General features: G+C 49.2%; 1 protein-coding gene across 9 annotated transcripts in view; it reads right to left on the bottom strand.

Annotated features, from left to right (window-relative positions):
* The window catches only part of CACNA1D (calcium voltage-gated channel subunit alpha1 D), a 353,867-nt gene that overhangs the window by 22,383 nt on the left and 313,566 nt on the right, over positions 1–17,918 (bottom strand). For all 9 annotated transcript variants that reach the window (XM_056804160.1, XM_056804154.1, XM_056804161.1 and 6 more), the window contains 3 exons: positions 17,084–17,186; positions 12,569–12,670; positions 3,177–3,307 (listed from right to left, as the gene is read on the bottom strand). In XM_056804160.1, the coding sequence (XP_056660138.1) occupies positions 3,177–3,307; positions 12,569–12,670; positions 17,084–17,186 (336 nt within the window). The remainder of the gene's footprint in view (positions 1–3,176; positions 3,308–12,568; positions 12,671–17,083; positions 17,187–17,918) is intronic.

Raw genomic sequence — 17,918 nt, 5'->3', positions numbered from 1 at the left:
GTTAGGATAACTTTACCTCTATCAGCTATGTGGAAAACAGAATTGAGGGAAGAGAGACTAGAGACCAGGAGTGCCTTTAGGAGGCTGCCTCAATAGTCCAAGGGAGAGGTGAGTGAGGATCTGAACAGATGTGGCTATGGAGGATGCCATAAAGGGAGAATCTCCAGACTTGACCCGGTTTGGGTGTGGGGAACAATGGGAAGGGAGAACTCAGGGACGGCTCTAAGGACGAAGAGATGGTGGTGCCCTCAACAAAAAGAAGGACCTTTGGAGGAGGGGTGGTGTGTGTGAGCATGAACACTTCTGTTTTGAACACACTGAGTTTGAGATGTAGAAAGGATATCTAGTTGGAGGTGTCCAACAGGCAGCTGATAGTGTGGGACTGGAGCTTAGGAGAAAGCTTAAGGTTGGATCAGTTGACATAAGAGTCCTTGCTGCACAGAAATGATTGCTAAATTCCTTAGAACTCATTACATCTTCAAGAGAGGGTTAAGAGAGAGAAGGGGATCAAACAGACAGGCTGGGAGACAGCCATGACTAAGGAACAGGACAGGGATGAAAACTGACCAAAGAAAGCTAAGAAGGGCCAATCCAAGAAATAGGAAGAGAACCCAGAAGTGGCGGCAGCATGAAAACCCAGGGAGGAGAGAACAACTATAATACTTCTGGAATTCAGGTCAAGAAGGATAACAGCTGATTTCACAATAACCACCCAATTAATCGACTCAGAGAACATAGTTTCAGTTGAAGAGGGGAGTCTGAAGCTAGGTTACCAGGGGTGGAGAAAGGAATAGGAGGAGAAAGGTAGGCAATGAGAGTAGTCTGCCTTATTTGGTATCTAGAGACTGCTAGAGGCAGGGTGGGAGCAAGCAAAAGCTTGTTAAAGTTGGGGGAAGGTCCTGTTTGTAGGCAGAAGACAAGAAAAAGCTGGGAGAGAACTGAAGGTGAGGCCTTTATGGAGGAGGGAATATAAGATCAAGGGCCCAAGGATGGGGCTTAGTCTCAGGGATGATAAGAAAGTTCTCTCTGTCCGACACTAGAGCAAAAAAGGGGAGAACAGGGAGTGTATGGTCTTGAGGCCAGGAGAAAAGAGGGGCTTGAAGAGGAAGGAAGGTCCTTTGTTAAGGGGGAAGAGGGGTTGGGAAGTTTAAGGAGAGAAGAGAAGGTTTGGAACGGCCATCGTGGGCAGTCCAAGCACAGAGAATGTCCTGCTAAGACTAAAAGTAGCAGCAACATCCCAGTAGAAAACAGATAAAATCAGTCTGCAGAGGGAGGCCTCAGTCAGCTCAGCTACACAACTTCCTCCCCCTTCAGCAGAAATGGAGAAGGCAGATGATGGGAATGATCCAGGCCTGGGGCCAGCAGAACACGGACTAGCACAGAACAAGGCAAATGAAGCCTCTGTGCACTGAGCAGAACTGAGCCTCGTATGATGACCCAGAAACAAACAAAAGGCAAACAGATTGGCTCCTTCTTTGAAATTCCAAACAGCGCCTTGCCTCAACCTCACTCCCTGGGTCCCCTCATTCCTCTGACTATAGAGAGGGGGTGGGGCTCAAAGAGCTCCTCCTAATGTTCTGTTTCAGTCCAGGGCCCAGGGCAGTCATCTCTCCTCTCCCTGTACCCTCCTCAAGGGCAGGGATTGTCTTTTGCTTTTCTTATTATCCCCATGCAAGGATGGAGCCTCATCAATCAATGTGTACTGAACGATTGACCTTCCTAGGTATCCGTGTGGGGTGTAGAAAGAACACTTGGGTTCTAATTCTGCCCCCTTCCCTCACCACTGATGTGATCTTGTCATTTAACCTCCATAAGCCTCAGTTTCTTCATCTGTAAAATGAGGGAGTTGGACTAAATGGGCCCAGATGCCCCTTCCATCACGAGCCTACGAGATTCAGGAGTTCTTTCCCCGAAGAGTAAGGGGTCAGGCCTGGAGTCACCAAAGTGACAAAGGGTCGGAGGGTGGAAGGGGGATTTCTGATCCACAGGTGAGTAGGTGGGGAGAGGAAACATTAAGTTGCCTTCTGGGGGGCAAGATTTCAGTTCAACTGAATTCTCTCCCCTCTTGCAGAATGTCACCCCCAGCAAAGACAGCCTGCAGACTCCACACACACACACACTCTCTCTCCCTCTCCCTCCAACAGCACACATCAGAGACCTCGAGGCATTTTCCCAGGAAGACTCTAAATGCCTTTAAAGATTATCAGTATCCTCCAAGAAGCCAGCCATTACCCCGAATGATCACCAGGAAAATTAGTGGCTCAACAAAACAGAGAAGAAATGCATCGTCGGGTCTGTCGCCTGTTTGTGTTTGTTCTGTTTGTGCTCTCATGATTGGGGATGAGCCAGGCATAGAGTTAGCTGGACAGCAGCTGCAGGAAAGGAGCCAAGGCAGAAGGGCCTCTTCCTGGGGCGCAGAGCTCCTCCATGCCCCTCCTCTCTCTTCCGCTGCCCGCCTGCCTGATGGCTCCAGTTTGCCACCTGTGGATGCTCTCGCCCCACAAGCCTCAGGAGAAGGGTCCTGGCCAGGCACCTCCTGGAGCCAGAAGAGTGCCGGGAGGCCTCGGAGCACACACGCTAGTCAGGGGCCGGGGGTGGCGGCTGGGCACTGCGGCGGCACCCCCTGCCAGCCTCAGTCCCGTCCCGATGGGGCATACGCAGACAGACAGACACACACACACAGAACACACACGGAGAGGTGATGGATGTTACTGGAATGCACCACAATCCAAACAAACGAATAAAAGGAAAGACATCTAGTTGGACTCAAAGTTGACTTTCTGAGGGCCACCAGGAGCCCTTTGGGAGAAAGCTCCCCCCGAGAAGCGCCAAGGCAGCAGAATGGAAGGGCAGCTTCCTCCCCCCCCCCGCCCTCCCCCGCCCCCCCCCCCCCCCCCCCGCCGCAACATTCTCATGCCAGCCGAATGAGCGCTTCCGGCCTGCTGCGCCCCAGCTGCGGCGAGCTTGTGGACCGAGCAGCTGGCATGACCACAAGCAGCAACGGGAGAGAACGGCACGACTTACCTCATGCCGGGACGCGGCAGTGTCACCCGCTCCGAATCTCAGTTTAAACAGAGTCCCGGAAGCACGGCTAAGCGTGCACCGTCAGCTCCCTGGTGCTTCGAAGAAGCTTGCAAAGTGGTTAGTGGGAAAAGGGGGAAAGAAAGCCAATTCACCTGTAGAGCAATGGTGGTGTTCTTCGCTGGGTACTTCCCCACCAGGCCTTGTTCTTTGCGTTTCTTGAATTTCCTAAAGTAGTCCTGTATCAGGAAAGTGGCATAGAACTTCCCCACGGTTACCTCATCATCTAGATGGACAGACCAGACAGAGCTCTCCCGAGTCAGCACATGGGGACCAAAGCCTCAACCCGCACACCTGGCTGAGGGGGACGGGGCTGAGCACCCAACCCAGGGCACTAACTAGCGGGAAGCGGGCTCAGCGAAGCGGCTGGGGCTCCAGGGACAATCGGTGGGGCGGACGGGGGCTTGAACGAGCAGAAAACAAGATTCTTGAACTGGCGTGAACAGAGGCAGCATATTAGTAAAAACTGGGAAATGCTGTCTGGGAAACTTTCTTAAAGTAAAAAAGAAAAGGGAAAACAGAAGGGGGTCCGCGGCCACGTTTCCCCTGTACCCAGGGATCTGCGTGGGTGACTGTGGGGAGTCCGCAGCCATCACCCACCCAAATCTCAGGGGCACGAGATGAAAGCGCGGGTCACTGAGAGTGGAGAGAAAGCTTCTACAGGTGCGGTTAGGCTCAGCAAAGTGACTCTGAGGGGTCCAGGCGGCGCTGTGGATGCTCCCCTCTCTGCCAACGGCCTCCGCGTCACACGGACGGGCAGTGAGAGCTCCAGCTAGCCCAGGAATGGAGCCGAGCCCGGCACAGAGTTTGGAATCGGAACTTGGCTGGCAAGTCGTAGGCGATGCATGAGGCAGAATGGAGCCTTTGCCGATCACAGAGCGCAAGGCCCGTGCCTCAAGGGCTCTCCGAGCTGGGGACCCGGGAGCCCGGAGACCAAGCTGGCTTCAAAAATGGGCTGGAGGACGGGCCTGCAGCTCAGGAGTGGGAGCTCCTGGCGGGCAGAGCCCATCTCTCACTGTGGTCAGAACCACCCCTGAGATCTCCAGGCAGAAGGCACTCGGGGTCCAAAGGGTCTACGCTCCGGCTCACTTTATCAGAGAGGGACTTTTGCTCAAGGCCATCCAGAAGAGAAGCCTCAGAGGCAGGGACTTTCAAATGGATGGTTCATTGAACTGAATGTTTAAATAGAAAAAGGAACCTTGAGCCAGATTTATGGGAAGAGAGAAGTCATGGCAGGAGAGAACAAGGGGTCGGATTTGGCATGAACCATCAGGGTTCAAGTACTGACTTGGGCCCTCACCCTGGTCTCTGGGTCTCAGTTTCCTCATGGGTAATAGAGCAGAGGGGCTCCCAGGGTAGGACCCCTGGAGATTCTCTTAGCCAGGTGGTAAGCAAAGCTGTGCTCAGTACAGCCACATTACATACAAACCCTGCTCTCCTGGGACAGACACAGGTAGCCTGAATGGGCCTCATCTGCGGTGACCAGGGATGTTCTAAAAACAGGGAGCCATTGACTTTGGGGTGTTTCTGACTCCCTAGAATTGCCTCTTAGGATCATCCCCTGAAGCTGCTTAGCCTTCATTTCTGGTTAAAAGCTTCTTCTCTGGAATAAGGGCTGTGTGTACTCCTGTCTCTCTGATTTGTGTCCTGGACTTATGATATGGTGCAATTTGTGGGGCAGAGTGAGGTTTCTCCAAAGAGAATTTCTCTTGACTCTGCCAGTGAACAGGCAGAACTATGAGCCTCATCTACCTTAGGGAGTCCTTCTGAACAGTCTGAGATGCTAAATATTCATAGAACTGATAGAGTTGGAGAACAAAAAAATCAATATGATGGTAGATGTGGCCACCAGTTTCATCCCGCCTCCCTTTCCTTCATCTACTGATTAAGCATTCACACAAAGCAATACTCTAGGCCTTGGCTTGGAGGCGGAGGCCCAAGTTGTCCCAACCATCTCTCTGAAAACTGAGTTGTTGAGTTTGCCTTGGGCCTTATCTCCCAGGGATCTGGGGGCCAGACTGGGGCTGGAGCACTCTGCCAAACCATCTGGGCATCAGAGTGGTGCACTAACAGCCCACCAACTGCCTTCCTGGCTCTCAGGACTATGGAAACTCTCCCTATGACCTGTGACAACACAGAAACTCTCAGACGTTCTTTAAAAGATGCCAGACCTTCCTTCATCTTTTGCCTCGGGGGACCACAGAGACCACTGACAGACTTTGAGACAACTATCTAGTCTGAGAGCTATGCTCTTTGGAGTGGCTAGAATACTCCTGAATTAGTAAAAGTGGTCCTGGTAGAAAGGCAGGATTTGCTTCCAGGTCATTCTTGATGATTGCCAAGGTCCTTCTTGAAAGAGTAGTCCAGGAACAGTGCTAAAGAGAGCCAGATTTTTGTGAGTAGAATCCTAGGTCCCCAAGCAGCAGAACCATGCCCAGATTTCTAGAAAGCAGAATTCAAAAAGCATTCTCTTAAATCAAAAGAGACAATGTGTGTAAAGATCTCTGCAAGTTTTCAAGTGGTCTGCAAATGCAGCTATGATTATTTTATGGCCTTTTCACCCAGAAGGAGGAGCAAAATGGTTGCCTGAACTCCAGAAGTTTTTAGGAATAAAAAACCCCGAACCCTAGCAAGCCAGGAGAGAGTTAGGAGACAACGAAAGTGTGGGGAGAAGAGGGTTTGCTCTGTTCTTGCCATAGAACATGGAACCGTTTGGTGTTATGGCTGCTTGAGTCTCTGCCACTTGTCTTTCATAAGATTGTGATCTCCATCAGAGTAGTTATCCTCGTCTTTGTGTTTCCTCAATGCCTAGAACAGTGTTCTGTAGTCTGTTGAGCGGAAGTCAAGGTCCAGCTGTGGCGGGGAAGGTATGAAAAAGGCGAGCCTCGAATCACAGGTCAACAGGTGAAACTTTCAGCCCTCCGTTGTGGGGAAATGATCCAGAGCAAGGAAGAGATATAAAGCCAGGGGAACATTTTTGACTGGGAATCGATTTTCCCTCGCAAGAAAGAATTCTAGAATTCACTTAAGAAAAGAAAGTCAGGAAGAGCAACTGGGCTAAACCCAACTCTGTCCACAAGGATTCTTGATGTAGGCAAAATCATTTTGAGGCCAGTATGGGATCACTTCACAAAGACCGAGAAGCCACAGGTGGTGTAGCTGAGAGGACACGGCCCTTCCACTTGCTGCTGGCCTTCCCAGCTCTTTAAACACTTGGGGGAAATGGTTTCTAAGCCTACCAAGGGTGTTCTTGATGAAAGACCCAAAGGGAAGAAGCAGGCTGCCCGGAAGGACTTTCTACAGCAGATCTCATCTTTGCATTCACAGAAGCGACCACTAGGTAAAGTGAATACTACCAGACAGAGAGGGCCACTTGAGGCCACGGCCCAGATCTCTGACTCCCAGTTACTAATAGCTGACTATCAAAAACCCAACAGGGAAGGGACAAATGTGTCCTTCAAGAGTCTCCAATGATTCCTTGATAGATGGAAAATGGCACAAACATCACTTCTTCAATGATCCCCCAAGGATCAGCAACAAACAAAACATCCCATAGTAATAACCCTAACAGCGAAAACGTTGATCTCTTTCTTGCCCAGTATGTGCAGGGCACTGTGCTAAGCATCTGATCCTAGGAAGATCAGGACAACCCTGGGAGGTCGATGCTGTTATCATCCCCATTTTGCAGAAGAGGAAGCTGAGACAGAAAGACGTGCCCAGAGTTGCGCAGCTAGATTAAAAATTGAGGCTGGATTTAAATTGGAGTCTTCATGACTTCAGAGGGCCCCCTCGCTGTCTCTAGGTGACACAAGAAAGGTTAAGACAGACAGATGTTGTAGACCAACGGGGAGGCCTTCAGATCCTCCCATTTACAGGTACTATATGAGACTCCTCCAGTGAAATCCACAATTACTCAAAAGGTAGAGACCAAAAAATCCCAAGAGGGACCAACGAATGGATGAAGAGTGCTGAGCAGCCAGCATTCCATCAGGCACTCCACTGAGTTAGTCTATCAGTCCTTCTAGATGGAGTGGGCAGTGAGGTGGACTCTGAACTGAAGAAGAAAGTGGTCTGGACCGCACGTGGGAAACTGCTTTAGTGGAGAGGGAGTGAAGATCAGTCAGGAAGGTCTAGGCCCATCACTCCAGCACTCCGCCTTGATGTCTTCTTTCTGAAAATGAAGGCTAGAAGAGTGCCTCCTTCTAGAGACTGTTGGGACCAGCAACGGAGCTCAGGGCCTCTGATTCACCAAAGGAGTGTGCGAGTGGGAGCAATCACCGCTATTACTGTTGCCCTTCTTTTGTTGCAAGCTTGTGATTCCATCGAAGGTCCGGAGAAATCCCAGGGAAGAAACTCCCCCTGCCAGCTCAGACCGTCAGTTGTTCACACAGTTGTTCCACAACACAGAATCTTTAGAGAGGTGACTTGGGCCTGAAGTGTCTCGCCCAGGGTCACAAAGCTGGACGTATCAGAGGTGGGATGCTCTCCGTCCACTCCTTGTTATTAAAATGCACCCAACATACAAGGCATTTCCCTGACCAAACCCCATCTTTCTAACACCAAAATTCTTCTGGCGATATTCTCATGGAAGACCAAAATCTTTAAAAAAGCCACACCACAAAAAACTAAGTTGGGAGTGACCCCAAAAGGGATGAAGAGCTAAATGGTGGTTTTAAGGAGGCTGTGGTATTCCCAAATTGCAAGCAGGCTTTGGCCACAAAGAGATTCTGGAAATGAGTGGTCAGAAAAGACAGGAGGCCAGTTGGGCAGCAAGAACAAAGGCTAAAGGAGGGCCAGACTTGCCCTGCCCTGGAATTCAGAAAATGCTCAATAAAGGCCCTGGAGGAAGAAGGCCTTTGGAGTCCAGACAGATCCTCCACAGAGATAGGAATCACATGGAACAGACTGTAATCTGTACCAATGGAGGAAGCCCCTCTTTCATAAAAGCAGATTGCAGAAGAACACTTGAAAAGTTAGGATGGAACGCTAGCACTGTCCATAAGTCCAGGGAGTGCCCCCGCATCAGCAAGAAGGACCTTGTTAGCTCTGGGAGAGGCCTGTGGCACCTTCACTTTCTGCAACTTACTGGAGATACTTAACGGACAAGTCCAGTGGCCTTTCCCCAGTCTTCATCTCTGCTATCTTTGACATTGTCAGTCATCTTCTTCTCTTTGATCTCAGCCTAACTCTTTTCTCTCTAGATTTTTGTAGCACTTTTCTTTATGCTTCTCCTCCTCCCCATCTCATCTCTCTCTTTAAAAACAAAACAAAACAAAATAAAACAAAAAAAACAAAACCCTTGCCTTTCATCTTAGAATCAATGATCTGTATTGGTTCCAAGGCAGAACAGCAGTAAGGGCTAGGCAATGCGGATTAAGTGACTTGCCCAGGGTCACACAACAAGCAAGTGTCTGAGGCTGGATTTGAACTGAGGACCTCCTGTTGTCTCTAGGCTTGGCTCTCAATCCACTGAACCATCTAGCTGCTCCTCTTCTCAATCTTTTTTGCTGAATCTTCAGCCAAGTAGTCCCCTGTAACCATGAGTATCTCCCCAAAACTCTGTTCTGGGCCCTTTTCTCTTCTGACTCTATACTATTTTGCTTAGTGACTTATTTGTTCTCATAGATTTATCATCTCTAGGCAGATGATTCTCCAACCTGTTATCTGGCCTTAACCCTAAATCTTGAATCTCAAATGGGCTGTCCCAGCGACATCTTAAACTCAAAATGCCTCAAACTGAGCAAACCTTTCCCTCTTAATCTTATTTTATGGGTCTCTCATTGATTCACTAACCCATTCAGATAGGAGTTTTTCTAAACTTTTCTGTTCCTCCTCAAACCTCTCATGGTTCTCTCTCCCCTAATGCTCTCAGCTGAGATCCTTGCCTCAAACTCCACTGGAGGAATTAAGGTCATTCACTGAGATCTCCCACTTCTTGCCTCTTCTTCATCATATATCACTCAGAAGCCACTCTCTCCTCCCTCAGCCCTGTCTCACGTGGAGAGGTGGCAAACTCTTCTACACGCACAAGTGATCCCATTCCACACAGCAGATGACACCCCGTCCCTTTAGCTGCTGCTCTCTTACAAGTCTTCCCATCTATTGGCTGTTTTTTAAATTACGTACAAACACACTCAAGTCTTCTTCATCCTCAAAAGATCCTCCCTGATCTGTCCCTGAGCACTATCATCTCACCTTCTCTCCTCTTCCTATCACAGCTAACCCTGAAAAGGCTGTCTACAGTCCCAGACTCCCGCTTCCTTCCCTCTTCCTATCCTCTTAATTCTGTGTAGCCTGGCTTCTGACCTTGTCATTCACTTAGCACTGGTCTTTGAAGGCACCGATGATCTCTTGGTTGTCAAGCCTGACGGCCTTTTCCCAATCTTTAACCTTTGTGACCTCTTGGCTGTCTTTGTGATGCTCATCACCTTCTTCGTGATACTTTCTTCTCTCTAGATTTTTAGGACCCCATCTCTCCCAAATTTCTGACTGCCCTGCCTCAGTCTCCTCTTCTGGATTTTTATCCAGGTTACCCAGGGCTTTGCATTGGTACCATTTCATCTGGTGAACTTCCATGGATTCAACTGTCATCCATAGACAGATAATTCTTAGATCCAGCTCTTACCTCTCTCCTAACCTCCAGTTTGACAACTCCAACTGCCTAGTGGGCATCTCAGAACAATGATCCACAAATACCTTAAACTCTACCTGCCTCAAAATGAATTCTCTTCTCCCTAAATCCTCCCTTCTTAACATTTCTGCTAAGGGCACTATCATCTCCGCAGTCATCAGACTCAGGACTTGGTGTCATTCTCGAGGTCTCCATCTCAGTGCTCACATCCAACATGCTGCCAAGTCAGGTTGACTCTATCTTCCCAACATCTCTTATAAGCGACCAGTTCCTTCTCTCCTCTGACATTGCTACCCACCTGGTACAGGTTCTGATCTCTTCATTCCTGGATTCTAGGTTGGAATCTTCTGGCTTCCTTCAAATCCCGAATAATTCTCCCTTCTATAAAAAGGCATCCTCAACACAGGCATGGCCCACCTAGCCATGTATTCTCTGCAGGGAATTATGGAGCATCAGAAGAGGTAATCACATGGCCCCAGAGATGGCATTAGATAGAAATAGCAGCAGCGTGGCAAGGTGCGTCTCAAATTATGTGGGAAGTCCCATGGGCTGCTTTCTCCAGGTCCTGTGGTTCCCAGTCTGGGCCAAGGCCACGCTCCTCCCCTGAGGCCATTTGCTGTCATCTCATTCCCCCGAGGGGCCATCCAGGAAACCAGTTTGTGGATTTCTGACCAGTTTCTCTCTGATCACCTTGGCAACGGAGTACCCTATCTCAGAGTACCTGTCTCGGAAAGCACAGACAAATCCAAAGATATGTGACTAGCCGTGTCTCAGGCACATTCTCCCATGCACTCTTCCTGGAGGGGTCACTGCTTATGAGAGGAGGCATCTTTAATGGTAGAACAAAGACTTCTAAAATTCTTAACCTGGCAGAAAGGAGTTAACTCTTAGTAGGCCCCTTCTGGGCAAACCATCTCTAAGAGAGCGAAGATTCAAAGACTATTTAGCTGGCAAACCAAGCCTATGAACTTTTCTATTCCAGAAAAGGAAGCGGGAATGGAAGGGATGCCCTCGTCACCTGCAATGAGTTCAGTATGAAAGAAGGTTCTGTGTGGGGCGTGTCAGTGTGAAGGGTCTTTCTGGAGAGTGGCACAGGGGAACAGCCTTCCCCTAAGCCTGAGGCTGGCCGCAGGGTCTGTGTGCGGGCCCAGCTGGTCATTCTGACGCATGCATCTATACAGCAGAAAACATGGGAGGGGAATAAGTTGGCAAGAGATAACACGGATTCCATGCCACCACCCTAAAACAGAATTGCTTCAGAATATTCGGAAAGACTGAGAGTTGAGAGGAACAGAGGCTGCAGAGAGAGCTCAAGCACATCGTTACGACAATTAAAGAGAGCAGTTCATCGAGGCCATGCGAGCACTCAGGGGAAGCAAAAGGGGACAAAATTAAAACCAAGAAGGCCATTTTAAATGTGCAGCATCCATTCTGTGAAGAGTCTGGCTTTTCGAGGTTGGGATTTTTTCGGGCCATCCTCCCCAGCTCTAAGCTGGCAGCCGTGCCAGGCGGGAGCAGCTCCCTGCAGGGACAAAAGCAAAGGTGGCTTCTGGGCAGCCTTGGGCAGCGTGCTCAGGAGGCACAGACAGTCACCTTTTCAGAGGGTCCAACTAGGTCTATGTAAGTCAGCCTCCACCCCTGAGCCCAGCCCTCCTCAATGGTAGCCCAGCCCTCCTCAATGGTGCCAGGTAAGTGGCACTTTGAAAGTGTGATCAGCCACAAGAAATGACATGGGGCTCTCTGGGATGGCTACCAGCTGATGGCGGAGGGAGGTCGGGACCCTGCAGCAACAGATCCTGCACCTTTAAAACTGGAGAAAGCAGATCAAAAATAACCACCTAGCTCTGACTTGTGCGCCATGGAAATAAAATAGAAGCATAGCTTATATATGCATATATATGTAAATATGTACGCCCATACTCCAATATAAATATATATGTATATATAAATATGAGAAAAGATCTGGTCAGTTATTGAAGGCAAATAACAAGAAAGAAAGCGTGCAAGTTAGCTCTGTTTTTACTCAAGTTCTAAACTGATGGGATATTCTGTCTACAAATGAATGGCACCCTCTTGGTGAGGACATTTACCAAAATACCACTTTTAATTCAGAAAGCTGTCTACCTTTCTTGAGAAGCAACTGAGAGGGTGTCAAAGGGCAAATAGAAACATATTTTTAGCTTCCTGAACACAAGTGATGAAAAAGCTCTCTGCCTCTGTCATATCTCTGCCCTCTGCCCCTTGCCCATGTCTCTCAGTCTCTCACTTCCTTTTTCTGTCTCCCCCTCCTCCCTCTCTCACGTTTTCTGTCTATCTTTTATTCTCTCTTTTTTCTATCCCCCTGTCTCTATCTCTCCTTCTCCCTCTGTCTCTCTTCCTCCTCTCTCCCCACTTTATCTCCATTTCTCATTTTCTCTTTCTCTCCCCTCTCTCATTCTCTCTCTCCTTTCTCCCCATCCTCTCTATCTCTAATTCTCTCCATCTCTCATTTTCTCTCTTATTTTCTGTCTCTCCTTTTCTATCTCTCATTCTCTCCCTCCCTCCTCTCCATTCTACCTTTCTGTGTCTCTTTCATGAACTCATCTGCCAGAAAGAAAATTAACTTTCCAGCTAGATGGTCTTCCTTTCCACTGGCAAAGACAAGAGTCCCTCCCCTTTCCCTCTGGCCAAGATGGTCTTCTACTTCCCCAAGACAATCCTGCCTGAAGGTCCTAGACCTGGAAAGCTGCTGGTACTGCTCTCGGGGCTTTGATGCTAAGAATGGGCACACTTGGTGCTCTGCAAACCCTCTCTTCTTGGCTACCATGAGAATAAACACTGAGCTCAATCACGCTGTGGAGAATGGATTGCACTGACCACCAGCGGGAGGGACGACTTGGTCAAGAAGCTTCATGCTGGTTTTCTTCCAGATTTTCTTAATGACTGCTCGCAGCTCCTCATTTGCTTGTTCCAGGTTGCCTGGAAGAAAACAAGACAAGCCCAAACCTCAGCAAAGATGGGCTCTTTCTGGTGCCAGAAGTCTACCCTGTAGGGATGATGGCCACAATTCCCTCCTCTAGAACCTATCTCTCGTCTTGTCTCTTCTCCCATGCTAGTCTCCCACCTGCTCTGCATTAGGAACTGTTTAGAAGGCCCTCTTCTCTCCAGGACTGTTCTCGTTGTACTGCATACGCATTTGCAATGACTCTCCGTTGCTGCTACCAGGCAAAAATCCAAACTTCTCAGACTCCTGCTCAGAGCCCAGCTCCCCCTTCCCATCTTCCCTACTCTAGCTGGGCCCTTCTCAGGATGCACCCCATCTTGGTGCTGAGTAGCGCAGACTAACAAACTCTCCCCCTTCCTGGCCTCAGTCTGGCCACAAGCCAACCCCCTTCCTCCAGGAAACCCTCCCCAAGGGTTTGTGTCTTCTCTGAGGGCCTCAGGGTCTGAAAGGCGACGGACGGGGCTTACAGGCAGGTCCGTGTACTCTGCCACATGCCCTCTCTTCTCACTGGTGATCATCTCTCTCTTCCTCAGTTTATCAAGGGGAGTGGGCATGTCTGCATTGTCTTCTTTTCCTCAGAGAGACGTAAGGCCTAAGATGGTTTGGCTTACTCCCCTGGGTCCTATGGGTGAATTCTGGACCCTCCTGGCTTACTAACTTCCCCTATTACTGTCAAGAGCACCAACAGGCTCCCAGTCACCGAGGCTTGACCACGAGGTATTATCTTGCTGCCAAACTCTCACCCCATAATCAATGTTACTAAGGCCTGCTGATGTACCTTGCCGACATCTCTCATACATCCCTGCCCTCTGCCCACTACCCATGCAGACCCTCCTTGTGCCATGCTTGGCCTACTACACGAGCTGCTGTGGGCTGGGGGGGTCACTAGTCCCTCCCTCCCCCACTGAGCTGTCAAAGGGATCTTCCCAAAGGGCAGGGTTGCCCATGTTCCACTCCTGACTCAGTCACTGCCAGGATCCAATGGAAAATCCTTGCTCTGGCTTTAGAGCCCTTCACAACTGGCCCCCTCCCTCCCCTTCTGGTCTTCTCCTGCCTTCGGCTCCTTGCCCCTACTCTATCATGTGGGGACAGTGGCCTCCTGGCTGAACCTCCCACAAAGTGCTCCATCTCCTGACTCTGGGCATCATCTTGGCCTATTCTCCATGTCTGGCACTTTTCTCCCTCCTCTTCTCTGCCTCTTCCCTTAAGTCTCAGCTCAAACCTCGCCTTCTGCCAGAAGCCCCTTCTGAATCCCCTCAGTGTCAGCGCCTTCCTCTGAGACTTCCTCCTCCACCTGCCCTACCCAGAGCTTTTTGCATGGCATCTCGCCTACTCGACGGGAAGCTCCCTGAGAACAGGGGCTGCTTTTTGCCTTTCCCCAGAGCTGAGTGCCAGGCACACAGTAGGCATTTAATAAATGCATGCTGACTTGAATTTCTGACCATAGACCAAAGAATCAGACACAGAATTTACAAGTGGGACAAGCTCCTAGGCTACCTTGTCAAACCCAGAGTAGAAGATGACTTCCCCCTATGACATCCTTGACTGAGAGTCCCCCAGCCTTGGCTTGAAGACCTCGCACAAAGGGAAACATGCCCTAAAGAACATCTATGAGAAAGCTGGAGAAGGCACTTGGCTAAGGATGGCATCAGAGATTTTCACAGGGACTTGTGTTTGCCTCAAGCAGCCTTTATTTTTAATCAACAATAACTAACACTAAGTATTTTCTATTTTCAGAGCTCTCTTCTTGTCAGCAAAGAAGGCTACTAAATTAAACTGGATGTGGTCCTGTCCCCAAGGAGCTCGATGGGGAAGAAGAATAAACAATATTCTATCAAAATCGACCCAGAACTTGGCAGGGCTGCAGGGAGTTAGGGAAAGGTTTTTCATGGAAGAAGTCACATTTCTGAGATGGGTGAGGATTCAACAGGCAAGGAGAAAGCAAAGAGGCGGACAAGCCTAGGGAACAGGCTGAGAGATGGCACGAAGGTGGGCAAGGACCCAGCCCATCCCACAAATGGAAGCAGGCTGGTCAGGGCCTTGAATTCTGGGAAGATGATCCAGAATTTGATTCCCGAGCCAAGAGAAAATCTGGGAAGTTGTTTGGTCTGAGCAGTGATATGTCCAAAACCATGCCCAAGAAAGAGAAGCCTTATTGTGAGGTGAAGAATGGACTCGGGTACAGAAAGTTGTGAGAGCAGTGGAAGGGGTTGGGCATTTGCCCTCCTACTGATCACATCTTCTTTCCACTAATCCTCCATGATGCTTGGACAACAGCTTCCTAAGTAGTCAGCTCCCCTGGCCTCCTTGCAGGTCCTTGAACCCAGGACTCCCTCTCTCCTTACTTGGGGCCATTGCATCACTTCAAGACTCAGCAAAGATCTCCCCTGTGGCAGGTGGCCCACTTATGTCTGCTGGGCTCTTCCTTCTTCCCTTCCCTTTTAGGCTACTCTTTATATAAAGAGTAAGTACTTGGTTATTTACATGGTATGTCACCCATATAAACTAAGTTCTCTGAGGCCCAAGACTGTTTTAACTTATCTTGGAAACCCCAGGGCTTAGCACAAGTCCTAGAAAAGAATTAATAGAGCTTAGTAAATACTTACTGACTGACTAACTGACACATCTGGAAGCAAAGGCTCCCAGAGTTCTTTTCCCAGATCTCCTATTGCATAGAGACACCTGCAGAAGTAAAACTAGATGTTCTATCCCTTTTGTTCTGAGATTGTACGTTTTCAATGTCTAATTATTGAAGTCATTTTAGTGGATTTGATGGCTCCTGAGTGTCAGCTGGAATGCCCGCCAAGCTTATTACCAAAGGCTGCTGAGGCCCAGGTGGACAGAGAGGGACAGGACCTGAGAACAGAGAGAAGGAAATGCAGGACTCTGCCGTACAAGAGCCTGAAGAGGAAAGGGCCAGGGAGATGCTCTCCTACCACAGTCAGGGCCAGGGCACATGGGTCTGTCACAGATGGCCCCACAGAAATCAAAAGGAGGAAGAGGATGAGCTCAATTTTGGACAAGTCTGATAAGCCAGTGGCAATGTCTGGAGAAGATGGACTGGCCTCACTTAGAAATCTGGGCCTGGAGTTCAGAAAAGAGTTAATATTGGAGATAAAGATTCGGAGGTAGCCTGCATCGATGCAGAAGCTGAAACTAACAGGGAAGTTGAGAAAGGAGAACCAATCAGTCAATCAACACTGATTAAACACCTCTTATGTGCTAGGCACTGTGCTAAGCAATGGGGACACCAAAAGAAGCAAAAGAGAGTCCCTGCTCCCAAGGAGCTTCCAATACAGTGGGTGAGACAACAGGCAAACATATATAAGCAGCAAGCAATGAGAACAGCACACTGAGGGTCCCACAGTGGGTGGGAGGAAAATGAGAAGAGTGTGGGGAAGGAGGAAGCTGGAAAGCAGGTCACAGGCCTGGCCCCGACTTCAGGAAGCTTATCTGGAGACTGAAGAGGAAGTGGCTCATGGGAAACGGAAGACACCTTCTCTGAGAAGTTGAACAGTGATGGGGAAAAGGGCTGGGAATCAGATGCAGAGGGTTGGCCTCCAGGACTGGGGAGAGTGAGCAGTGCTGGAAGCAACAGGGAGGGCCCATGACAACTCCTTCCAGGTGGTTGGGGGCAAAAGATGGACGATGCATGGGAGATGCATGGAGGGAGCACAAGTGCCCATGATTGTTGGCTTCAGAGGCTGACCTGTGTGACCTTAAAGTTCTGGTAGAATCTGATCTTTGTGCAAGTCGAGACAGAACTGTCTTCAGCTGGAAGGCATCTAGAAGGGAGCAAGAGTGATGGAGGGCTCAAATTCACATCAGGGAAGAATCAGAGAGGAGAGCACTAAGATGGGGCCTGGGAGCTGCCTCAAGGATTTGAAAGGTGTTTTTAAAAACGAGGGATAAGTTTTATCCACCTTGGCTTGGAGGAGGGATGTATGGCACAACTAAGAAAAAGTGTGGAAGATAGAAAGAAGCACGTTTATGTGCAATGTAAGGAAAAACTTACCAAGGATTAGCACCACCCACAAGGATAATGAGCTTCCTTGGGAGATGGTACCCCCATCCCATTAACAGTCCTGATGGGAGAGGTAATTGGGGGTTTTTAAAGGTGTGATTGGATTAGATGGTCATTAATGTCCTTTCCAGGTCTGAAATTCTGTGGTTCTCTCCTTCTGTGCCCAGAGAAAAGGAGAAGAAGGAGGAGGAGGAGGAGGGAGAGGTTGTTAAAAGTTTTAGGCACCCTCCTGCTCCTCCCCTCTCTTCTAGGCTGGATCATTTGTAGAGAAAACATTTTTGAAAGGGTTCCAGGGGAAGAAGCCCCAAACCAGAACAACACGTTTCATTTCCATTCAGTTTTTATCAATCTGACAAGATTTTACCTTCGGTCTTAATTTTCAGAGCAGTTCGAACCAAGGCAAACAGCGTGGCATTGAACATGACTGTTCCATCACTATTGAGAGGCATGTTCATGGCGACCAATCTCTGCAAATAAAAAGACAAGCTTCACAGAAGCACTAAACACAGGCCACCATCACCCCCGATTTGCCCCTGGCTAGAGTCTTTGAGTGTTCCCAGCCTCACCTGCAGAAGCTCATTAAGGCTCTGGGTCCCACCATTCTGTGTGGTGCCCCTCCCAACGTGCCACTCCAGGCACCTAGAAAAGGCCTGGCCCCAAACGAAATCATGAGTTCAGCTCTGCCTGAGTCGGCCTGATGGGAGTTGGGAGGCAGCAGCATTTCTGGCACAATTTGGAAGTCTCTCATTCCTGTTATTCAGGAAGTAGCTGAGGGCTCCAAGCTTATGTCTGCTGGGAAGCCTTTCCTGATTGAGTTCAACAAACATTGATCACTTCCTCTCTGTGTCAAAGGTCACAGATCTAGGGACTCTTGGGAGAGGCTCTGAATGTCCTTGGCCAAGCCTCCCATTTGACAGATAAGAAGACAGTTCCATGGAAAGGACAGGAGGTGCCCAAGATCAAACAGGGTACGTGTGGGAGAAGCAGGATTTGAGCCCAAGTCCTTTGACTCCACCCAACCACAGTGCCCTTTGCCCTGGATTCCACCACTTCCTTCTCTAGGCACACACACATTTTATACTTTATTTCATCCACATTTGATGAGACAAATTTCCACTTTTTTTTTTACATGTTTCTTTTCTCTTGCCTGGAGAGGCAACACTGCCAAATGGTTAGAAAACCAGTCCAGGAAGAGTTGA

The sequence above is a fragment of the Monodelphis domestica genome, chromosome 7 (assembly GCF_027887165.1).
Source record: "Monodelphis domestica isolate mMonDom1 chromosome 7, mMonDom1.pri, whole genome shotgun sequence".
NCBI classification, from domain to species: domain Eukaryota; kingdom Metazoa; phylum Chordata; class Mammalia; order Didelphimorphia; family Didelphidae; genus Monodelphis; species Monodelphis domestica.
This window is presented reverse-complemented; position numbering and strand designations above follow the sequence as displayed.